A 26299-nucleotide genomic window follows, 5' to 3' on the forward strand; every position below is an offset into this window, starting at 1 on the left:
TCTTCTACTCGTATTGAATTCTGCTTATATTGTTTGAATATGATCCTCATTGTATGTAAAATAATTGATGATAATTACGCAATGTTTATAGAACGAAACAAAAGTCGATGTAAAATAATGTAGGATACAATTCGAGATTATAAAAGTCTAGTCATTCTAAGTAGCAATGAACAAACGGGAGTATGTATTTGAAATTAAGATCATTTGTTATCTCTCTACTCACATTGTGTAGTGTATCATCAATTGTTTATTTATGGATCCACGTTAGTGAATACTGAAAGTCGAATGTATAGAGTTGGCGTGAATTGATTTCTGTGTATATGAATTAAGAGCACATATTGTTGATATGAGGGTAAATATTTTCCTTATATGAAATTTATCTATTATTAATTAATTTTCATTTGAATATTGGCTTGTCATCTTGCCAATAATTTATTGACCGAGATATTTTCCCACCAACTAGTAAAATGTGCTAATTTTGTATTAGATTCTATTTTTAAAGTCCTGTACAACTAGCTCTTCCACATTTTTTAATTGATTCCACCTTATAAACTGAATTTATTTGAATATAGAGTTGAATTCCAAATTTTTATTTTATATTCTCTTCAAATTCAAATATCAATCGAAAATGTTTGTTATTTTACATATTTATGTGCCTTAATTGAAGATTTGTAGTTTTCTTTTTGGAAAATTTATATTTTCATCCCACATATTCTCATTCCTCAGAGATTTGAAACCAACTTAACAGAGCCAGCTAAGTCTACATGGAGTGGATTCTGGGGAAAAATAAAGGTATTAACACCTTTTTTATGGCCGAAGAAAAGTTACATTTTACAAATAGTTGTGATTATTTGTTTCATTCTATTAGCTCTTGGGAGAGTAATAAATTTATTTGTTCCAATTTACTCGAAATTGATAGGTAAGTGAATCGTTTTCATTGTATTTCTTCCTTTTATTAATCTTTTTATGCAGTTGACAGTTTGAGCCCCGAAGGAGATCAACCTGCCAAACTGAGATGGGATCTGATCGTGTATTATGTTCTTTTCAAGTTCCTTCAGGGTGGTGGAGTTGGAGCAATGGGCGTATTGAATAATCTAAGAACATTTCTATGGATAAAAGTGCAGCAGTATACAGAAAGAGAAGTTGAGGTCAGTATGTGTTTTATCTGGATATTAACTTGAAGTCATGAATCAGGTGTTCAGATGATTTTTCAATTATCGCAATACTATATGAGTATGCCTTTATTTCGTGAGCTTAGTTTTCTACTTGCAATTTAATTGATTTTTGGATTGAATATCGACGACTGAACTTCGGTTTCTATAGAGACAAGCAAAATAATAAGATGTTAATTATAATGGTACCAAGGCGAAATTAAAATTGAACAAACTACCTTTAATGCTGAGAAAAATAACATTCCCTTAGAAAATCTTATGTGAAAACTGCAATGTGAAAAATTCCAAAAGCATGACCTTTAATTAAGACTGGATTAACAATAGTAGATTTAGTTTATTGTTCTTTATATTCACATACGCTGATAATAATCCGGGTTAGGTCATATATAATTCATCATAATCTGAACATTTGATTTCGTAGATATCAGATTAGAATTCGGAAGTGTTTTCTTCAGTGTTTCTTCAGTTTTGGGGGTAGTTCTCAATGCTAGTTTCATGTTGACTTTCATTTTTAAGAGGTGATTAGTTTTTGTATCTACTTTTACTACCTTATGATTCTTAGAATTTTTTTATTTTTATTGAGATTTTCTCTGTTCAACGGAACCGTAAATAGTCATATATTTAGTGTTTTAGCCCTTTTTAAGTTATTATGATTTTAGTTTTGGCAACGTCGCGCATTCTGGGAATTCGAGACGTATGTTTTATCAGATTAAGTAAGATGTATCGGTTCATCGGCGGTCGGAAAGAAAAGTTAAAGGTTGTTAGTATAAAGTTTTCGGTGTTTAATATAACGGTTTTGGTTTAATTAACGGACATTTTGAATATATTAGGATTACAGTTCATTAGAAGGTCAGTTTGCATTGTATAAGTCCCATTTTGTTCCATTTCAATCCTTATACCCTGTTCCTTTACTTCCTTATACAGTGCGGTGCTGTTTGGAATAGCAGAGAACAGTTTATATTGGTAAGACAATTTATAACATCATTTTATTGGTTCAAATATAGGGAAAATGCAACATTTTTTGGTTCTTCGAGCACGGGTTTTTTGAACTTTAATTCAAGTTTCGGTTACATTTATTTAAGTTTCAATCGGTATACAGAGTTTCGGAACTCATTTTCATTTCATTCCTAATTGTATTCGGAAATATTAATTCAGTTTATTTTGTTCGTTCATACGGTATTGAGCGAAGTAAAAACGTGCGGTAGTTTTTGTATTTTTTCAGCGGTTATCAAATACGATTCGAGTCCCAGAGTAAGCCTTGTTGCCAAGCGTACACAAAAGTATTCAATTCACAGTTTAGACTCGTGGGGTTAGTTTTCGAGTATTCTGCGCACTTGACTTTCAACACAATGGGTGGAACGTCAACTGAACGGAAAATTAAGATGCTTATTGCTAAGAAAGAATCTTTATTTTCGATACTGCAGAATTTATTGGATTTGTCAAAATCATTAACAAGTGAAGTAGCTAAAACTAAATTTTTAACAATGGTCAGTTCAATCAATTCAACAAAGAATGACCTGCTGAAAATAATAGACGATATAACAGAGCTCAGTTTTGAAATTAATAATGAGTTTGAACCAGATTTCAATATATTCAGAACGATTGATGAAATGTGTTGTCACATACAATTTTCAGCGGCTAAATTAGAACGAGAACAAATTCAGAAAGATGTTTCTTCGGTTAATGTTGATTCTCAGGGAAGTTTGGGATTGATACGTAATCTTCCTACATTACCGAAGATTGAATTACCGGAATTTTCGGGAAATATTAGAGAATGGGAAACCTTTTATTCTATATTCAATAGTTTGATACATGAAAATAAGTTACTTACGGATACTGATAAAGTGAATTATTTGGTAGGTCGTTTGAAAGGATCTGCGTTGACTATTTGTTCTTCGTTAGCTCCTACTGGAGAAAATTATGAAATCATCTGGAATTCGCTTGTGGAAAAATATCAGGATAAGCGCGCTCTTGCAACTAATTATCTACGCCAAATTTTAGAGTTCAAATCGATACAGGGTGAGTCATCTAAGGGTCTCAATATATTTTTGGAAAAATTTGATTGTGCGGTACAGGCTTTGAAAAAGCTTAAATTAGATGATATGTCGGACTTCATTTTAATGCATCAGGCCCTTTCTAAGCTTGATTCTGATACGGTGAGATCGTTTGAAATGACTATTAGGGGTAATGGAATACCTACCTATGAAAATTTGATTAAGTTTGTGAAGGAACAATCGAAGATTTTGGCTCTAAATCAGCAATCAACCATTAGTAGAGGTGATAGCTATAAAACTCGTAATTCGAAATCCTTTTTTGTACATCAAAATAATTCTTGTGTAGGAATGGATCGGTCGAATATATGTATTTTTTGTAATCGGAAAAATCATTCGTTGAGTAAATGTGATAAATTCAAACAACTGTCGCCATCTAAACGATATGCTATAGTACGAGATAACAACTGGTGCTACAATTGTTTATCGCCAAATCACGGGGTGAGAGAATGTCCTTCAGACAAATTATGTTCAGAGTGTTCCAGAAAACACCACTTCCTATTACATTTAGGACGTATACGGGGTGAACTGGAAAAATATCCAAATTCGAAATCGGATTCGAATACAAATACGTTGGTTTCAACAAATAACAATTTTTGTGCTACTGCTATGGGTGATCGGGATACTCATACGGTTTTATTGTCGACGGTTGTGGTAAATGTTTTGAACGGTTCGGGTGGTTTGAAAAAAGCTAGGTTTTTAGTAGATAGTGGCAGTCAGGTTAACTTACTTACTTATAGGTGTTGTAAGAAATTAGGATTGAAATTTTCACAATGTTCAACGTCAATTCATGGGGTTGGATCTAATTTAAATTCAATCAAAGGTGTTACAAGTATTATTGTTTCGTCTAGGTATGATTTTACTAAGAAATATTCTATTGAGGCATTTTTAGTAGATAAAATTACGGATAAACTTCCAATAGCCAAAATTGATCGCGGTGTTTTAAAGAATTTTGGAAATATACAATTGGCAGATGAAAAATTTGACGAACCGGCTGAAGTTGATGGCATTTTGGGGGCGGATCTTTTCGCGATTATTGTGGGTAATTCGGTACCCTCAGCATCGGGATCTCCAGTGGCGGTACAAACGGTATTTGGTCATATGATTATGGGAAAGGTTCGTAAGTTAGAGTCAAAGGGGGAGTTCGGTGTATTCTTCAGTTTAGGGGAGGAGTGTCGGTTAAATGACTTGGTTAATAAATTTTGGGAGATGGAACAAGTTCCAAAGAATATTTTGCCGGACCCAGCAGAAGTAATATGCGAAAATTTGTTTTCGACATCTTTTAGTAGAGATTTTGAGGGACGTTTCACGGTAGCGCTTCCTTTTAAGAATTCTCCGAATACTTTGGGTAATTCTAAGACAACGGCATTGATTCGGCTCTATTCATTAGAAAGAAGGTTGGCGAAATTTCCGGAGTTTCGTTTGAGTTATAATGAGATAATGAAAGAAGCAATTCAGTTAGGTTATATGCATTTGGTTGAGGATGAATATTTAAAAGATTCAGAACCTGCGTATTACATTCCTCATCATGCTATTGTTAAACAAGGTAGTTCGAGTATGCCAATTCGTGTGGTTTTGGATGCTGGTGCATCATCCGATAATGATGTTTCGTTGAACGACATTTTACATGGTGGTCCAGAACTACAAACCGATTTATTTTCTTTATTGCTGAATTTTGGGTTGTTTCGAGTAGCGATTGCAGCGGATATTCGACGAGTGTATCATCAAATAAAATTGGTTGATCGTCGATGGAGGTTTCAAAGATTGCTTTGGCGTTTCAGTCCTGATGATCCGGTTCAGGTATTTGAATTTAATCGTTTAGCGTTTGGGGTGAAATCAAGTCCATATTTAGCTCTTCGTACTATAAAGCAATTGATAAAAGAAAATGGATGTAGTTATCCTTTAGCAACGAAAATAGTTTCGACAGATGTTTACATAGATGATTTGGTTTGCAGCATTCCTTCGGAAGAGGAAGCATTCAATGTGTATTCACAATCAGTGTCATTATTCGCAGAAGGAAAATTCGAGTTAGTTAAGTGGTCTTCTAACTCTCTCAATCTATTGAAGTTGATTCCTAATGATCAACAACTTGTAAATTCGGTAACATTTAAAACAGACACAAAAATTTTGGGTATGTACTGGAACCCGGAGACTGATCATTTAAAATTTTTCTTTCAAGTTCCAGATTCAAAATGTACGAAGCGTATAATATTGTCCACTGTGGCTCGATGTTATGATCCATTGGGACTTCTTGCACCATTTATATTACACTTAAAACTTTTGATAAAGGAATTGTGGAAACGGACTTTGGGTTGGGATGATGATGTAACGGAGGATATATCGAAAAAATGGTCAATATTGAGAAAAGAATGGCAGATACTTGAGCAATTTCAGTTTGCACGAAATTCTGGTGTTGTGACAACGTCTCCTATTATGTTGATTGCTTTTGCAGATGCGAGTAAAGATGGTTACGGTGCGGTTGTTTACGTGAGAACAATCGGAGATGATGGTAAAATCGTTGTTAATTTATTATGCGCAAAACCTAAAGTATCACCGACTAAATTAATTACAATTCCTAGGTTGGAATTAGCTGCGGCTGTACTTTTATCCCAATTAGTAAAACGTGTTACAGAAGAGTATGAAAAACGAATTATCATCTCGAAAATAATAGCCTTTTCAGATTCTTCGACGGTTATTCAATGGTTGAATACTGTATTTCTGAAAGACATATATGTGGCGAATCGGGTATGCCAGATAAAAGAAAATTGTCCAAAAGCACAATGGTTTCACATCTCCGGAGTAACAAATCCCGCTGATATTTTGTCTAGAGGTTGTATTCCGTCACAATTAATCGATAATCCTTTATGGATGTCCGGTCCAATTTGGTTTCAATCTTCAGACAGAGATTGGCCTATCACTAGGGAGACTTGTTTAAGAGATTCTGAAGAAGAAATAGAGCAAACTGGGTGTTATGTATCTATTCAAAATGAAGCGAATGAGTCGTTTTATACAATGTTTTCGAGAGTTTCGTCGTGGATTTCTGTTTTGCGGATTACGGTTTGGGTACTTAGATTTTTGAAGAAGCTTCCCAAGAGAAAATTTATTATAGCAGATGATTTGAAAAAAGCGGAGATCGTATTGATAAAAATTGTTCAGAATAAAGCATTCGGATCGGAAATAAGGTTATTGAAATCAGAAAAAGAGATCTATGGAAAATTACGCAAATTGACTCCCTTCATCCAAGATGGAGTTCTCAGGGTGGGGGGGCGATTAGAAAATTCTTCGCTCAGGTTTACTAGCCAACACCCTATTCTACTTCCAGGCAAAGATCCTTTTACAGTTAAATTAATTCAATACTATCATAAAATAAATCTCCATACTGGTTCTTTTCTTTTAGAAGCGTTGTTGAGACAAAAATATTGGATAGTGGGTGGTCGTAATGTTATACGACAGCAAATACATGCCTGTAATCATTGTTTTAGGTTAAAGCCCAGAAATAATTATCCTCTGATGGCGAATTTGCCTGCTTCAAGAGTGAATCCTACAAAAGTGTTTTCTCAAACGGGGGTAGATTACTTTGGACCGTTCGAAATATCACTCGGTAAAAATAGAAAGACTCAAGTATATAAGGGATATGTTTGTTTGTTTATATGTATGAGCGTAAAAGCAGTTCATTTGGAACTCGTCAGTTCATTATCTACGGATCATTTTTTGCAAGCCTTCAAACGGTTTATATCTCGAAGGGGTACTAATGTTCTGTATTCAGATAGGGGCACTAACTTTGTGGGTGCTAAAAAAGTTCTTCGAGAAATTAATGAATTTATTAATTCGGATCAATTCATAACTTCTTTTCAAAATGAATTAGCTTTGAATGGTATGGAGTGGAAATTTAATACAGCCGGGGCACCCCACATGGGCGGTTTGTGGGAGAGCAATGTTAAATCGGCTAAGAATCTGATTTATAAGGTAATAGGTACTCAAATTCTAACTTTTGAAGAGTTCAGCACTCTTCTTACGCAGGTGGAAGCTTTATTGAATTCACGTCCTCTTTGTCGTCTGTCATCAGATTCAAGTGCACCGGAAGCATTAACACCTTCACATTTTTTGACAATGTCACCATTAAAATGTATTCCATCGCATGATTTGTCGGATATCAAGTTGAATAGGCTTGATCGTTTTCAACTGATTGACCGGATGGTTCAGGATTTCTGGAAGCGCTGGAAATTACAGTATCTAACGACTTCACAAACTCGGGAGAAATGGCATTTGAAATGCTCAAATATTGAAGTTGGCACGGTTGTCATATTAAAGTGTGAAAATTCGCCACCACTGCATTGGCCATTGGCGTTGGTCACCGAGGTCCATCCCGGAAAAGATGGTATAGTCCGTAATGTAACGGTGAAAACGAGTAAAGGTACCTATACACGACCTGTAGTAAAGGTATGTCCTTTACCGACCCAGTAGTCAGAAGAGTTGACTACTATATATATTTTTTTTTGGTAGGTTAGTTTTTGTTTCTTTTTTGGTGAATTTTTGTCTAAGAGGGGATGATTTTGACAAGTTCATTATTGAAAGGTATTTGATTTCAAAGTGACTGAAATTGAGTTTTCAGGGCGGGGGGTATGTTTTAGCCCTTTTTAAGTTATTATGATTTTAGTTTTGGCAACGTCGCGCATTCTGGGAATTCGAGACGTATGTTTTATCAGATTAAGTAAGATGTATCGGTTCATCGGCGGTCGGAAAGAAAAGTTAAAGGTTGTTAGTATAAAGTTTTCGGTGTTTAATATAACGGTTTTGGTTTAATTAACGGACATTTTGAATATATTAGGATTACAGTTCATTAGAAGGTCAGTTTGCATTGTATAAGTCCCATTTTGTTCCATTTCAATCCTTATACCCTGTTCCTTTACTTCCTTATACAGTGCGGTGCTGTTTGGAATAGCAGAGAACAGTTTATATTGGTAAGACAATTTATAACATCATTTTATTGGTTCAAATATAGGGAAAATGCAACATTTAGCATATTTTCATTGAAATTTTCTATATTCAACGGAATCGTTAATAGTTGTGAGCTGGTCGATCAGTTAATGAGAGGCAGGAAGTCTAGTGTGGAAAATATCGTTTTTGAAAATGATTTCATCAAAATTTTAACCAGTTGAAATAATAGCATGCAGAAAAATTTTAATGAATGAAGAATGAATACAAGTTATCAGGTGAATAACGATAAAAATTCGAACACGGACTCAATACCTAATTTTGTAACTGATGAGATCAACTCATTTTTTACTTTCTTTCAGCATAAAATAAAATTTATTTCCATAATCTATGTAATACATACAAATAAAAAAAGAAAATGGTCAAAAATGTAAAAAATTAATCAATTATCAAGATCTGAATAGAAGAATGTTCCATGAATATGGTTCAATATCTAGGTACAATAAGTTTATATGTACTGTTTACATTCAATTGGTCTTAAAATTTTTCTTCAAAAATAGTAAACATTCCAAAACGTTTAGTCCTGGAAGCGAGAGCATGAAATTATTTCCAAAATGACGTCTACATAACTCTCTTTATCTTAACCCCAGTATGTTTCTGCAGAAGAAATGCTTTTTACTCTCTATATCTTAACCCCAGTATGTTTCTGCATAAGAAATGCTTTTTACTCCAAATGATAAGCCTGTATCTCAGATGTGGAACAACTTATTATATACGAAGCATTATTAAGCTTTTTGCTGAGCTGATTTACACGATTATTCCATCTGAGATTGAAGTCTAAAGAAATTCCCAGAAATTTCGTTGATGATAAACATTTTACCTGGGTATTATCTTCAGTTATTGACCGAGGATATAAAACCTTAGACCGAATTATTCGAAATAGCACGCAATCAGTTTTAGAGACATTCATAATGTAATTTATTTTGAGTGCACAAGGGATGTACTGAATTGAAAGTTAAGTATGCTCAGAACTCGAACCAAGTTATCCGCAGCGTAGGCATAATCAACAAACAGCAAGAGGTCTCGATCATTGATATACCTACATTAGGAACAAAAAAGGTCTCAGACTGCTTCCCTGGGGGACTGCTATGTTGACATATCAGTCCTCAGACATAGAAACCTCTCTACCATTATCGATACAAACTCTTTGAATTCTATTGGACAAATAGCTATTGAGTAACTGCAGTTGACAATTGCGTATTCCATTTGAAGAGAGCTTTCCCGTAAGCGTTCATGATTCATGCTATTAAATGCCTTGGATAATAAATCTAGATAGAACCCAATACGACCTTCATCAATTTCCAAAGTATCAACAATATCACAGGACAATTCGTATATCGATGTAGTAGTAATTCTGTTTTTAAGATAACCATGTTGTTTCTTCGAGAAAATTTGAACTTATACATAATTATTAGATAATAATACTTGAACGCTCTCGAGTTAGCATGCTTGATTCTATATTTTTCAGGTGAAACTGTTGGCACATGTCCATAGTCTGTCCCTTCGCTGGCATTTGAACAGGAAAACTGGAGAAGTACTGAGGATTATGGATAGAGGGACTGAAAGTATAAATAGTTTACTTAATATCTTCATTTTCAATATTCTACCTACGTTAGTAGACATTTTTGTTGCAATTACTTATTTGATAATCACCTTCGGTGTTTATTTTGGAATAGTTGTTTTCACAACCATGGTATTATATATAGGTAAGTTTTTTTTCACTTAGGTAAGGAAAATTATTTAGTAATGATTATTGAAATTTTTCGCGAATAATTGTTACTCTTAATTTCCTTCCACTTATCGATATAAAATTTTTATATTTTGAAGTACTGCAAATAGAAGCGCTTGTGTGTCTTTTCTTACAACATTCAGTATGATATGTGAAACGGGTTACAACAAAGTTTCCTAATGCAACCGTTATATTTGTCCACAAACATAGCCTAGCCATCTCTAAAACAATCAAATTTGAGAATTCCATTCAAGGAATTTCTGAATTAGTCTTCCTCTTCTTCATGGATCACTGTTATGCTAATTTAAAATGAATTCAGAAGATTTTGCGCTATTGTATAAATTAGAATTCATGTAAATTTTTTACATTTTGCAACAGCCTTAAACTTGGTTCGGTGATCTGATAGTTGAACTTCAGAACACAATTAACCAATAGAAGAGAGCTATTCATATCATGAAAAAATAACTTATGTTATACTTCCATCAAATATTTCTGGAACATACAGGATGGGCTTTTGGAAACAAAACAGACGACATAACAGAAGAAATAAACTAATTTCGGAAAAATGCTCGGACATGTCGAGTTTTGATTCGGAGGAGACAACTCTTCAGATAAAATTCACATCCTTATCATTTCAGCCCTTAGTGTTCATGCATTGGTTTTATAAATATTCATATGTAAATTTTGAACAACCCTGGTTTTCGCGGCAAGCATGCCGCGTAATCAATCGTATTCATCATTAATTTATTCTATAGTTTCAATGATATTCCTTAACTGTTATACACCAGACATCAAATAGTTATTTATAATACAGGTACAGAAGGCATTGATATTCTGAGTTCAAATAGAAAAAACGAGCCATGAAGTGGGGAGTTTTTGAATGAGCGAGTGTTGGTATGAGCCTTCTGTGTATTATACATTATTTTCTGTAATTCACTAGATTTCCATGAATACAGTTTATTCATGATTTTTTTTCATTGTTGGCAGAACAGTTTTCTGTATCACAAATTCGATAAATAATAAAAAAAATGAATGGTGAAATTGATGCACAAGCTACAAAACGTACGTTCTGTTAACTTGCTTTTCTGGGTGCACTTCATTAAATGAATCTGCTGTACGATTCTAACATTCGTTATTACTGAAAAATAAAGACGCCAGTCTCTCTGCCAAGTAATGAACCATTTTTACCCTTAGTGTTGATGAAAGGAATAAACAGTTATTATTTTGTTGTTTAATGTACGACAGTTACCGATTATCATCATAACCACAGAATGAATTGGTGAAAATGTTATAATTCAAATAGCATGCTTGTACAAAATTTGAATTTGAATATCGAGAAAACGACTGGAGCAAGGTTGACATGGGTAGTGAAGCACAATTCTCAATTTCGCTTCGTTATTCACGAAAAAAGTAGGAAGTCTATTTTTATTTTCCTATCGTATTTGTCAATTGTATGTAGTTTTTTTGTCGGCAAAGGGAACTCCGACAACCTCTAATGAGAGCACGTGTTTTTTAGCGTCATTCTGGATATTCATGAGTATTTCGTATGATGCGGCACCTCTGTGATGTCAATTGAATTTCCTTCCTGTTGTTTATGATCGAATTAAATCTCATTGGGTACTTTGAATTTCTACACATTTGATTTTTGTGGATCGAGGTAACCCAAACTATTGTTTTTTTGACACAGAATAGTTTTATATAGTTGGGCTATATATTTTTGCTGATTGATGTCTGTCAGATTTTCAAACAGTTCACTGATTTCCATTATTTGAAGAAAAAATTCTGAAAATCTGACCAGAACTAGACAGGACTAATGTAGAACAAATATTTTAAGCAATTTCCGTCGAAGGAAAACGAAATTGACTAAAGTCCTTCAATATTTGTTTACGAAAATGTCAACAATGCGTGCAACTTCCCATAAGTGTAGCACGATTTTTTAAACATATTTTCTTAAAAAAAAATCGGAATACAGATGTGCTGAAATGAGCTTTTTTAATTTCCTATGAAATCCAAACAATTTTATGACTAGAGAAAATTAGGTGCTGGCCTTTCTCTGATTTGAATTTTGAGATTTTCTCGAAAATTGGAGGAACTCAAGAAAAAATTCGAAAAGCACCTCCGCCTTCTTCATTAGAATTAAGAGGCGAGCTTCACTTTGTTTAATTTATGTTACTATCCCAGAACTTTTTTTTGAGTTATAAGCGTTAAAGGGAAAAAATAACGTAACATGCGTTAATATATATGGTTGAATTCTTTTGAGAAGAATAGTCCTTTCCTATTCTGTATATTTTTCCTATCCTGAATATTCAAAAATATTCAGTTTGAACTACTTGCTTCTGAGGAATTGACAATATTTTTCCAACTAAAATAAACTCCAATAATTCAATTATAACAAACAATAATGTATTTTCAGTTGCAACCGTCAGTATTACCGAATGGAGAACCAAGTATCAACGCAAAATGAATATTGCTGACAACAAAGCAAAAGCCAAAAGCGTAGATTCGTTGTTGAATTTCGAAACTGTGAAGTACTATGGAAATGAAGACTATGAGGTTAAAAGTTTCCGAGACGCCCTGCTTGATTTTCAGGTATACATCATTGAAATTATGTGTATGTGTATTAGTTGTATTAGTTTTCACCATTCTATAAAACTCTTTAATGGAGTATTTTCAAAAATATTTCGCATTTGACTGCCTATATCGTATGAATCTGTTGGACATATTTGTGTTATTTTTAAGAGGGATTACCATCACTTGACTTTCCGCGTATCAGTCAAAAATTGGGTGCCCATTAAATTCTTCTCTGACGCCATTGCGATGACCAAACTCTGTATGGTGTACGAAGCTGTACATTCACTTCATCTTTTTTCTCTTTACGAAGCATAACTAGAGGGCAGCACTGTACGGCGGTCAATTATTTTTTCACAAAATTACATTTTTACCTTTTTTTTAATGATTTATAGCACTATAAGCGATGTTTGATCATTGCCGATTGTGTTAATACGCTATGCGAAATATTTTTAGTGAATTGATTTTTTGTGTGGCTATATCAGCTATTGTGTAATGTTCTCAAAGTATTAAATATCTACATTATAAAATGATTAAACAACGTTACTATCTACATATCAACAGAAAGCAGAATTCAAATCAACTGTAACCCAGAATATACTGAGTACTACCCAAAATGTTATTATAAACAGCGGACTGCTATTGGGCAGTTTATTATGTGTTTACAAGATTGTGGAGACTAAAGAATTGACAGTTGGTGACTACGTTCTTTTCTCAAGTTATATAGTTCAGTTGTATGGACCTCTCAATTTCTTCGGAATGTATTATAGGTGAGTTATAGTTATTGAATGGAAATAAGGTTATCCATGAAACAAATGATTTTTCGATATCTAATTGCTTATGTTGAGCCTCTGAAATTGTTTCGAGAAAACTTAAATACCCCTTATACAGATTCAATATCAACATTTAAAAATTCAGCGCTTTTTAATTTACGGGAGTTAATTGAAATAATCGTAACAATTGATAGTCACAAAATTTCAACCAAAAGTAGGGAAAACCGAAAGGCAAACATGTTGTTTCTCCTTATTCACTTCGGAATAAGTTGAACTTAAATTTTTACCACGTGGATAGTTTCAATATGAATAATCATAATTCATTATAACAGGATGCCATATTGTGAAAACAGAACATTCGTTATTTCTCGGTTTATCAGAATCTTTGATAGGTTAAGATTTGGTATGATATGGCTACTACTTTTATATTTCTGTTGTGGTATAGAAAAATATGAAATTGTAATGAAGAGGGATTACCACCAGGTGGTTTTCCGCGTATCAGCCAAACTATGGTACTCATTCATTCCCCTCTGGCGCTCCTGCGATGACCAAACTTTGTACGGTGAACGAAGTAGGTATATATTCACTTTATCTTCTTTCTCTTTACGAGGCATATAAGGTAGAGGGCAGCATTGTAAGACGACTTTCACGAAATTATAGTTTTATACCTCTTTTGTAATGATTTTTGGTGGGTTTATTTTTACGAATAGATTAAAAATATATCAGTTCTTTGTAGAAAGTACATATCATAAATTTTTTTTGCTGAAAAAAAGATTTTTTTTCGATCGCAAATTGAAAATATTTACTTTTTTCCATGTAAATTATTGTTTGAAGAAATTATGTGAAAACCCCATAAAAAAACGGTGATTTGTAGGAAGAAATATCTCCAATTTCGATTCGAACTGCGCAGCCACGTGGTGGTGTTTCTTGAGTTTGTAAGAATAGGAATATTGTTTTCCTTGTAGTTGGAATATCTCTCAGGTCAAGACCAAATATTACATCAAAAGTGAAGAAGTAAACGAATTTAAAAAGATTAAATTGGTATGATACATTACTGCATAAACAAAATTAACCATCTCAAGGGATACCAAGTTTTTCCCTTTTTACCCCTCTATGAATGTTGTCCTGAATATTTTAGAGGTCTTTGAAAATCCTATCTCGATCTACATTATTCACATTCATGTTTCTTCTTCAGCTTTGAGGTTTTTGATAAAATAGTCGTAATTATTCCTCTATTCTTGAGTTCACAGTCATATCGAGAAATTAAAAATTTCTGAAGGTGAGCACATATTTGTAAAATCGATTCGTTAAAGGTTAGAAAATATTCTGAGAATTGGGGTATGGTTACTACATTTTCAGAATAAAGAAGCAATAATATTTTCCTGAAATTTGTCAGAACACCAAAGCTGGTGGAAGTTTCTGCTTCTCCATGTCGATTCTTTGTTGTTATTTTCTCCTTTCTGGAGTCTCCATCCTGAATTGATCACTTAGTAGTATATCTCAGATCTTATCGTCTTACATTCAAATGATTTTTTTTGAACGAAATTATAATTTTAAGGGGTTAGATTATCATAATTACTTTTTTTTTCAAGAGTAAATCAAGTACGAGAAGGAGTATTATCGAACATAGCATTATGACAGATTTTCAACTAATATATTTATCCTCATTTTGGAGAAACTTCGATAAAGTGAAGTGAATTTTCTTAATAATTTGTGCCATAGCATTTTATCACATATGAATAACTCAATTGTCTATTCACGTGAATGCTTGTTACAGATCCTTGCAGGGCAATTTCGTTGATATGGAGAATTTATTCGACCTCTTGAAGCAAGAACCTGAAGTAGTGGATGCACCAGATGCCAGAACTTTATCCATAAAGGAAGGAACAGTGGAATTCTCAAATGTTTCATTCGCCTATAATGCAGAACCTATTCTGCGGAATATTTCTTTCAAAGTACCAGCTGGTAAAACCCTTGCTTTGGTAAGCTTAAATATGATATTATACAACTAGTCATAATTTTCATAGTTAACATTTATGAAGATATAAATTTTCAAATCTGTACTGATTCCAAACCTTTTTTTTAGTTTCTTGGTATTTGCTTACTTTAACTGAAATGTTTTGAATTTTCGCTGAAAAATTATCTGTTCTAATAAGTGCTCGTTTCCTAGAGGGTGTTATATAATTCCGTTATGATGAAATATCATGGTGACGATGTCAGCCTTTTATGAACGAAATAAATTTCGAACGAAGAATTTAGAAACCCGAAATTGTTAGAGTTGGCTCAGATTTCGAATACCAGTGTTAGGTACATTTGGGAAAAATCTGACTAGGGGTTGAGTGAAATTTTGTTTTCTTAATAATTTCCAAACTACTGATTAGATCCAGATTAAATTTGCATTTGGGTTTATAATAACAATTATGAAATACCCGTCGTATATTATGTTTAAAATTATACTAAAACTGGGCAAATTAAAAAAACATACTGAATATTTCCGTGAAAGTAGATCGAGTAGTAGATCATGATAGTAGATCTGTACGCGTGCAGCTATAAAATACTAATTTTTGTAAGTTTTATCATACCGGCTTATACGACAACTAGAGTAAATGAGTGCCACAACAACATTAACAAAATAATAGATTTGTTTTGCCTGTCATGTTATCGCACGAGGCTTGTTTCACTGAGGAAGGAATCAAAAATATCATAATGAATAAACATGACAATGCAAAATTCATAGGCCATTAGACCAAGACGATTTCAGCAACATTTCAGTCTCAACGTTTGGGGTGGGATTTTCATCAATGATTTGATGGCAGTAGATGTTGTCAATAATCGTTTAAATGCATATTCGTATAAAAAACTTTCGGAGCATAACCTTTTAGATTTCATTGTTCTCTAGAACTCAATATTGTTGAAAAAAATACTTATATGGCAGATATCAGCACGATGGTGCACCACCATACAAATCCATATCAGATGATTATGAAAATTTTAGTGTTCACAATAGTGAAGTTGGTAACCATATTCTAACTCGCGGAAGCTTTGAAAACATTTAATGCACGTTTAACCATAGACTTGTCATCTTCATCAGATTAGGATTTTCAATATACCTGTTATGTTCTATTATCTCATTAGCCGTTTAATCGTTTTCTCTTTGTACTTTCTACCTACTTAGGTATATAATATTAGGTGGAGCTACGCTCAGACCAACCAATTATTGCATTTCATTAGAAAATTGTGGAAATTTAATTTTATCTTAATCTACCTAGATACAAATTAATACGCAATTACCTGGAAAATTGAAATTTTCAGGGTAGGTGAATATCGAATGCCGTAGTGAAGTAAGTTAACGGGCAGAATGCAACTAGGGTAGGGCTACATAAATGTTGGAACATTGACCGGGACAAGTGGCATAAAAATAGGTTGAAATACCACACAAATGTTTAGAAATAAAGTGTAAAGTCATGATAAAGAGCCATAAAAAAGTCGGTTATAGCTTTTGAGGCCCTTTCTTCAGCTAATAATTTTTTTTTCGATAGCACCCACAGCTTCAGCAATTGTTCAATAGCTGGTTGTTCTGGAAGCCATCGAATTCTAGCTTTCTAGCTTGTCTCTTGAGATTCTTAGGAAACTTTTGATTTCTCCATGGGCTGGTCCAAAAATGGTGAAACACGATACCACCCTGACTTTTTGACGTTTTTCTAGGGTAATTTTCTAAAAATCGCAGTTCCTGTTGCATCTGTAAAGTGATCTGTAAATTCACAGAAGACGTGAAAACTTTTCAGGAATCCAATAAAAAAAAATCATACAATTATCTCGAACGGTTTCCACGGTATGTTCTCTAATTTAAACCATTGAAACTAAGAAATTTTTTGAAAAAGGGGCCTACGTCAAAAACTATCACAGATAGATGATGACAACTGAGATATTTCGAAATCGGAATTTCATGGAGATTATGAATATGATCTAAAAATTACGCGTTCCCATTCAAAAAAACCGAGGTTTTCTCTTTCGGAATAGCCTGTAGAGAATATTTCAAGCTTATGAACAAAGTTATGTCGATTCCGTCGAAATATTCAAGAATATTTGGATCACTTTGATCATAAAGGATTAGTATAGCTGATTTATATGAGCTTCGTATTCTGTTTTTTGTTATTTTGACATGTTCTTCTACAGGTACCCTTCTGTACATAGATTTCGGAATAAAATTATTTGATTTGATATATTTCGAAGATATCGGTTTTCTAGCGGTTCGTCAGAGAAAAACGGCGGAGGAATGTTCATTGCTGTTAAGAATGGTAAGTGCTACGCCATTGATGGACTTCAACAGCGATGCTGAGGATTTGTAACTGCTAATTAAGGTTAATAATGTAAATATTTATCTTTGCTGTGCGTATCTTCCCCTGGTGAAGATTATGTTTCTGCTTCAACGTCATTCGCTCATTTGATAGCAAATTTGAAACTTATTAGCAAATTATTCGTGATTATGCTGTTTTGCTGTGTGGGGATTTTAACTGTCCTTCGATTGCATGGGTGAGTTATAGTGAAGATAGTTTGCTTGAGCCAATGAACATTGACAATAAATACTCAACCTTAATAGATATGTTCAGTTTTTCCAAATTTACTCAATGCAATAATATCCTTAATGGAAGTATTGAATTATTTGACTTTGTAGAATATTTCATTTCATTTGTTTTAATACCCTGTAATATATAATAATTGATTTTTTAAAACGAAATGAAATGCCATTTGTGGTGATGGACAGTCATCATCCCTCGGTCGAATTTTTGTGTAATGTTATTCTTGAGAATGTCCTTGAAGTAAGATCAATAGGAAATTTCCTCAATACTAATCGAAAAATTCTATCAGGGGTGTTAAATAATAAAATGAACTCGAAGAAAAATGAGAAAATATCAAAATTATCGTGATGTGTGGGTTTGAGCTGAGCTAGAAATCAAAGAGATTTGGATTTTGGGGATCTCTTAGCAAAGACTGAGCAAAAATTTTCAAGAGAATCCTTAAGATTTGTTTGTGAATTCATTCTGGCTTGATTTAATATTATTCTTGTTGTTGATCTTGAAATCATTGATATATAATTTTATTTTCTTTTTGTTTTGATCACATGTGATTTGAGTTTATCTCTCCACCATGGTGTGAGAGGGTATGTCTTAGGCAGAGATCGCTGGACAGCCAAACTGATGAGTCCAACAGCGATCTCGGGACGAAACAAAGTAATTCTTTTAAAGAGGGCGCACATACACAAACTTGGCTCTACAATGTCTCGCCAAATCATAAGGATTTTTTCACGCTATCCACTTTTTTTACGTACCTCATGACAAAAGGTGGATATAGAAGAGACCCTAAATATTATTGATGTGTTCTGTGTCTACCATGGGTCTATAAAATACTTACAGGAGTGCTCACTAAGCACATCAATAGGCACCTTAAGCCTACTACTTATTCACACGCAAGTCGTCCAACTTGGCATGCCAAGTTAAGTCGACTATATTGTTCGATGCGATCTCTACATATACCAACTTACTTGACAACTTCTATAATTACTTCAGTACTTCGCTCGGTAGCGCACAGAGATGGTCTTGTTTTATATTTCTCAATGACAGCCACATCATTTTGAGAATCAAGAAGGAATAGATATAAATTGATCGAATGTTATACTGAAAGGAACTACCTTTTATATTCAATTGATTTGTGTTATTTTTCCTCCTCAAATACAATGAGTCTCCTCGTGAACATAGGCGATTATCATAGTAGAACGTAAGTCCCACAACTGAGGGTTCTTGGGGATTTCTACATAATATTTATGTTTATTAATTTCTATTAATGGTATCCAAGATATGTGGATTAAGGTTACGATCGATGAAATATTTCACCTCATCTTCATCATGTTTGGATCAAGACTCAATTTATTCGTATATTTTGTTATGATATCATGAATGAATAAAGGTTCAACGATAGATTCATATCGTTCAGACAATAGGTACAATATCCCTGTATTCGAAAAGTTTACTTTACTCATTAAATATTCTTGTTATTTCGGTGGTAAAATGAACTAATAATTTATTGCGAAAATTCCCATGCTCTCAGAGTTATGTAACGAGCAAACTTCTGAATATAGTAATGGCCGTACTTACGTTTCGAAATTCTCGTTTTGTTTGAATATAGTTCAACAACAACAACTGTGCATTATCTCATATGGAGATGAATATTACCATTATTGTACCTCCTCATATACTTTATTTTAACGATATTCCCCGAGCTTCTACCAAAATTGATAATATTTATTTCAGTTACAAAACTACCTGATGAAACAGTTAGCAAGCCATATTACATTTCAGTCATATCGATTGAAAACATATTCATTTTAAAAAAGAATCGGCATTGGAGGGATTAATATCTTTGGAGAGGAAAGATGAAAAGAGCATTGAATTTCGAATGTTCGAGGGCATTGTAAACCATAATTTTTCTAAACAGGTTATTCTTCAGTTAACGATAAAAATAATATTGGCTTGAAATTTCAATAGAAACAACCTGTCAGTATTTTCATACTGAAACATACATGATATCAATATATCAATGATACCATCGGCAAGCGAGTTAGCAGCAATTTTTCTAATGCACTATGAATAGTTTTTGTTTTTTTTTAGTTTTTTGTTTGGTAATTTGAAAAATTGTGTTTTTGATAGCATACTCACCAAAAACGTATCTCAGAAATAAACAATAATTTGTTAGATACTTTGTAGATTTACCCTTCATTTTTGATCAATTTCTTCATGGTACCCCGAAAAAGTTTGAAATGTTTCTGATTAGATCACTTTACTTCGCCTTGTTCACGAATTCAAACGTTTTTCATTAAAATCAATTCAGATGATTGATTCACTTTGTTACAAAGTATGAGAATCAAATACGTTTGAATTATATGCATTCTGATTATTGATTAGTCGAATTGTGAACCTGAGATTATGGTCTAGATATGTAATTTATACTCTTGTCATATTATGTTTTCTTATTTCAGTCGAACTACACGCTTCGAAATTCTTTAGGTACTACCATTATTTTCCTGACCAATAACATCTCTTGGCCAAATTCTTGCATAAAGAAATGAATCTCGTTTTGTAATTTCTTTAAAAATGAAACAATATCTTAATAATAATCCTTCTCACTTTGTCAAAACTTCACTGATACGAAGTCATCTAGGACTCCGTAACACCATATGGTTTTCGTTGATGGGATTAACTGATTGCTCCTTGTGTGTAAAGGAGAGTTAAACGGATGAAACTATCGTAAATATTCTGTTCGGCTGTATTAACCCTACTGAGTTAAGGACACCTAGGAATCCTACACCTTCCTATGGTTAGAGGGACACCTTCTTATAGGCTCTTCTAGTTTAGTCTCTCTCATCTCATATGGGGAAACAATTGGTCACAAGTTTTCAGTTCGATCGGCATGGGCACCGCAAAATAAGGAGGAAGAAGTGAAATACCATCGGTCACCATGTATTATTCTACAGCGCTATTAACTAGCAAAAAAACAAATCTCATCGAGAAAGTAGTACCATAGGTGTCTCTTCCTCGCTGTCAAGTTATCTTTCTCCACAGACTATTTGATCTGGTTGGTCTGATGTCATATACAACCAAACCTGATGTTATGTACTGATGAAATGTTTGGATCAGTTCAGTTTGGTTAACCCAAGTATTGATTGTCCAGATGAACAATGTATAATGTTGAATAGAAATAATTAAAAATAATTTGACGCAATCAACAGCATCATTATCCACATTAAAACGAGAAATAAAGGCGAACATATTTTGAATGAGAATGAAAATCATTCAGTCACATGTTACTTCGCGAAGAGTTGAATATTGATGTTTTTCGCGACAACTGAACTCTGAACAGAACACAAGTGAAAAACTAAATATTACTCTCCAGAGTAATATTTAGCAAACGAAGCTCAATTCTCAGCAAATCAAAATATTCAGCAAACTATCATCAAAATATATTCAAAAATGCATCAAAAATAGGTTTTAACATTTATATATTTTTGCTAGAAATTTTTCCAACAATATTCTCAATATTTAGATCAAAAATTACTTTTTCCTACAACTGCTATGAAAAGTAGCGTATTCTCCACAGCTTACTCAATTCCAAAACTATGTGTTGCTCATACTGTGGGAAATATTATTCCCCACGGCACTTTGCCAACATCTTGCTTGGTAGACCAATGAAATTGGGCATTTGAGTCGTTTCTATAGAAACGCAATAAATTAGCACATACTGTCGACGAGGGCCATTTTGATTTGAATCAAGTCCATTACTTGAATTATTGAAATATGTGCAGTTGTAGGAAAAGTATAGTGTGCAACATGTGGAGAAAGTCCTCTTCTCGCTTGTGTGTTTGCGGTACTCGCCTTTCAGGCTCGTGCCACAAACTTCCACACTCGCGAGAAAAGTTGGACTTTCCCCACTTGTTGCACAATATACTATTTTCTTTATGATAGACTGACTTTTGACTGATTGGCCTGTGGAGTTCAGTGTTTTTAGAAATGTATATGTGACAATTTCACCAAACCCTAATTTTTTGCTTTTCCTTTTTTTTTGTGCAAAAGTCCACTCGTTATTGAATTTAGTCTGCCGCTGAGTTCATAAGGAAACTGAGTTCTTTGAAGCAAAAACAAGTCTGTAGGACGAGTAGTGTTTTTGAGCAACTCAGTTTCGTTATGAAATAAATCGATAAACTCGTCGAAAATATTGATGTTATTTCAAATGGATCATAGAGCTATGATGAAGTGATTTTTTTCAGGTGGGGCCATCAGGTAGTGGCAAAAGTACAATCATCAGACTCCTCTTTCGATTCTACGATATTCAATCAGGTAGAATTTCAATTGATGGAGAAAAAATTGATGAAGTTACTCAAGAGTCTCTGAGGAAAGCTATTGGTGTTGTTCCACAAGATACGGTTCTCTTCAATAACACGATCAAGTGAGTTTACTCAGTATAATATTTTAATGACTTACGATAAAATACTCAGTTCAACTGCATTTAGTCTAATCTCAAGAAATGTACAGAAACTTCAAAAACTGTTTGATACTTCAATATTATCCCATGATCCATATTTTCGGATTATATTTCTTTCATTCAATATTATTATAGATATAACATTCTTTACGGTCGTTTGGATGCTGAAGAGGCAGATGTTTTGGAAGCTGCAAGAGGTGCTGATATTCACGAGAAAATCCTAACCTTCAGGGATGGTTATGAGACCACTGTGAGTTTAATTCAAAATCAGTAAGGAATTCTTCATATGATGAATCTGTTATTTTCTAATAAAGGTCGGAGAGCGAGGTTTGCGACTGAGTGGTGGAGAAAAGCAGCGAGTTGCAATTGCTCGTACTCTCTTGAAGGCACCGAAAGTTGTGCTCTTGGATGAGGCAACTAGTGCGTTAGATACTCAAACTGAACGGAATATACAGGTAAGTCGATAGTTCATAGCGAATGAGTTAGGGAAACTTTCGTTTTTGCATTTGTAGTTTGAATAATATCTAGTGAGACGTTGGTGTTTGCTTTCACTCTTGTCTTAAGCTACGCTTTCCCTTAAAAAATCCATGACGTAATATCTTTCGCATGAAAGTCAAATGGGTAGTAAGAATTGAAGAAAAAATGATGTTAAGATGGTGACATCCTCCTTTCCTTAGGCAATTTTCTAATCTGTCCAAGAAACTGCTCCACACTGGTTTAAGTGTGTCCCCAGTGAGCGACGTATCGCTGCCACAAGTTATCTAAAGCACGGGGCTTATGTCGATAAACTTGCTGCTTCAAATGTAAATCACATATATTGAGGATAAGATATTGAGGCAACCATTGCTAATCTCCAAATATTGAAATCAGGTGGAGTAGAAACAAGTTCTGCAGCAATGAAATTCTGGCAGTGTATGGTGAAAGCTACGTCGTTTTGCAACTTCAGCCTTTGCAGTCGTGGGAGAATAAACGTGTTGATTATATCCACGTACCTATTCGAGGTCACTGTTATCACTACTACAAACTCTCAAAAAAAAAGGGACCAATAACATGCTTTCTCACACCATTCGGTTACATAGGTTGAAGGCAACGATGTCTCATGGTGCTCTCTTGGGTTTTACACTGCCCAATTCTGCTATTTTGTTGTTTTTTTTTTTGTGAAAATGGGCTTCATCGCTCATGAAAATGAGAGCACATGGTTCATCGTAAATAATTATTTGCATTTGTGCAGCACAATTATACCGTTTGGGGTAGTCAGTTACTTCCAATTCCTTCACACAATCTTAAATTTATAGGTTAAAAGACCCATTTTCAAAATTTTTTTAACGTCTCACCAGAACCACCATATGAAATGGATATAACTGCTCTCTCGTGCTAGGTTAGTTAAAAAAAAAGTTGGGTATGAATGAACTGGTAGAAATACTACTACAAAGAGTAGTAGCACATGTATCTACTAGGTCAGTAATAAGCAAGAAGCCTGCTATTGAGCTTTGTCTTGCGAGCATGAGGTGAAATACCTCATTATCATTAAAAGAACCATGATACAAATGTCCACAATCTTGTTTATTTATGGAAATGTCTTATATGATTCATATTTTCAGGATTCCTTGAATAAAATGTGTTCCAATAGAACAACTATCATCGTAGCTCATAGGCTATCAACAATTGTACATGCTGATGAGATATTGGTAATAAAAGATGGTGTGATTGTTGAGAGGGGAAGGTGAGAATGCAATATTACATCGATGAATATCTAATTGAATTTTTACCACAGGCATGATGATTTAATTGAAGAAGGAGGTGTTTACGCTGCAATGTGGCAGCAGCAATTGACTTCAATAGAGGATCGTATGACTTCAAATAAAATACATGATGGGAGCTGAAACAAGACAATGAGGCATGAAGAAGATGACATGTTATCAATCACGGAAAAGTACGAGATGCATGATATGGTCGAGAAATGATAGTATCATTGAAAATTTGAAATTTAAAATTTTTACTATCTCAATAATTATTTTTTTGTGTCTATGAATTGTTTTCTCTATATAACCTCAATCCAAAAAATCTTGACCACTTAATTCCTAAAAAAAAATAACATGCTCAGTGAGATTGGGAATCAAGTTATATTCAGTTAATTTCACCAAGAATTCAACATATGATAGAAAAAAATCCACAATACAATTTATAATAGTTTCAGAGGAAAAAAGTACAGTTGGTTTATAATATTATGTGTACAACTTTTCTCCCGACGTTTTGCAATAGATGTATGTAGCAGTAAGTGGTAGTCGAAATAAATAAATCGTAGAGGTCTTACAATAAGATTAGGTATTTGAAAACATAACGCCATCGAAATATTAGTCCATTTGTGTCTACATCATAAAGTTACTGTCGATTAAACATGTCAGCGTAGTGTTTTATGAGTTGTTGAAACTGACTGAAACAATCACAGGCGATCGTTATTGAATGCAATTATTGCGTTTGAGCCTAGCATTGAATGACAAATGGCCGTAACGAGAGACATGAAGAAGTAATTTTAAAGTAGACAATGCTCGACCCCATGTTGCGAATTTGATCAATACATACTAGTAAACGTTGAAATGGGAAGTCCTACCCCACCTGCCGTATTCTCCAGACGTTGCTCCCTCGGACTATTACTTGTTTCGATCAATGGCACATGGCCTGGCTGATCAGCGATTGGATCGATTCGTTGATCGCTTCAAAAGATGACCAGTTGTTTCAACGCAGGATTTGTACACAGTATGAAAGTTGGGAGAAAGTAGTGGCCAACGATGGACAATACTTTGAATCATAAATGTATAACCGGTTTTTTCAAAAAGAGCCTCGAATTCCGAAAAAAAAACGGCAGGAACAAAGTTGTACGCCTATGTATTGAAAGGAGAAATTATCCAAAAAAAATATGACAAAGTAGAGTCAAGCAATCAATCTGATATGCTATGAGTAAGAAGACCTTAAAAATGAAGTATAATTAAAAGAAGAATCATAATTCTTGACAACAATCGGTTTATTTCGCTGTTTAATGAGAAAAACACTTTTTCCTGAAAAAAATTCAATGCTAAGTATGCATTTATGAGCTATCCTGTAATATGAGGGTGTTTCTTATAAATAGTTTTCAGTTTTGAAAATTTTCAAAATAGGATTTTTCTTTTTCAAATAGAAAATCAATAATTGATTTCGAATTATCAAGCTGAACATCATTGCTGTCATCGTGATATTCGTTTCATTCTTGCTATACCATCTTCCGAGTGGACGTTGTTGATATTTTTTTAACATTTGATCCTGTCGACTACAACAAATGTTTCCTCGGTTCATCCAAGTTACGAAATGTTTTCAGATAAAAGTTCAGTCATCAAATTCAAATTTTCAATGAAAGTTGACCTTTGTTCTTCGAATGATGCCAAAGGTTTATTGTTGGAAATGAGATTCCGAAAGAGTTAGCGGTCCAGAGCACTCATAATTAAATGCGTCATCACAATCACAAACTTTCCTGCAGTTCCTTCCAATTGAGTGGAGGTTGTAAGACTTGCTCTCATTTTTTATTAAATTCAGCGTTTTATTTTGCTTTTCCAGCCCTTTGAAGAGTTTGACCTTTGAATGGCTGAATGAATGTGGAAACATGCTTCTGATCTATTTAGAAATTAATTCGCTTCTATCATTAGGTATGACGTCGTTTGTATAGTAAATATGAGGCTAATTTAGACTTTTATTTTCGCAATACACGTCATAGTTTATTTTTGGAATAGAGGATTTGGGGAATGTCAATAGCTGAGATATGCTTTTCAAGCCAAACATTGCCATATGGTTGGTATTGAAAACGAAATACGAGACTTCATTTCACTAGAATTTTCCAATGGGGTGTTTTTAGAGGGAAGGTATATGGGATGTTATCATCCATTTCTCGATGTGTTTCGCTCATTTCTGTAATTCACAAAGAATTTTTTATGTTTTGACTCAGTGTTA

General features: G+C 33.8%; 1 protein-coding gene across 1 annotated transcript; it reads left to right on the forward strand.

Moving 5' to 3' along the window:
• LOC123688763 (ATP-binding cassette sub-family B member 6-like) lies at positions 1-24642 on the forward strand. The gene is made up of 12 exons (XM_045627419.1): positions 1-352; positions 727-919; positions 973-1148; positions 9687-9924; positions 12361-12536; positions 13080-13285; positions 15066-15270; positions 22107-22285; positions 22457-22571; positions 22636-22776; positions 23923-24044; positions 24096-24642. The coding sequence occupies exons 1-12, from the start codon at positions 347-349 to the stop codon at positions 24202-24204; spliced, it is 1866 nt and encodes a 621-aa protein (XP_045483375.1). The 5' UTR covers positions 1-346; the 3' UTR covers positions 24205-24642.
• The last annotated feature ends 1657 nt before the right edge of the window (positions 24643-26299 follow it).

The sequence above is a fragment of the Harmonia axyridis genome, chromosome 1 (genome assembly GCF_914767665.1).
Source record: "Harmonia axyridis chromosome 1, icHarAxyr1.1, whole genome shotgun sequence".
Lineage (NCBI taxonomy): Eukaryota > Metazoa > Arthropoda > Insecta > Coleoptera > Coccinellidae > Harmonia > Harmonia axyridis.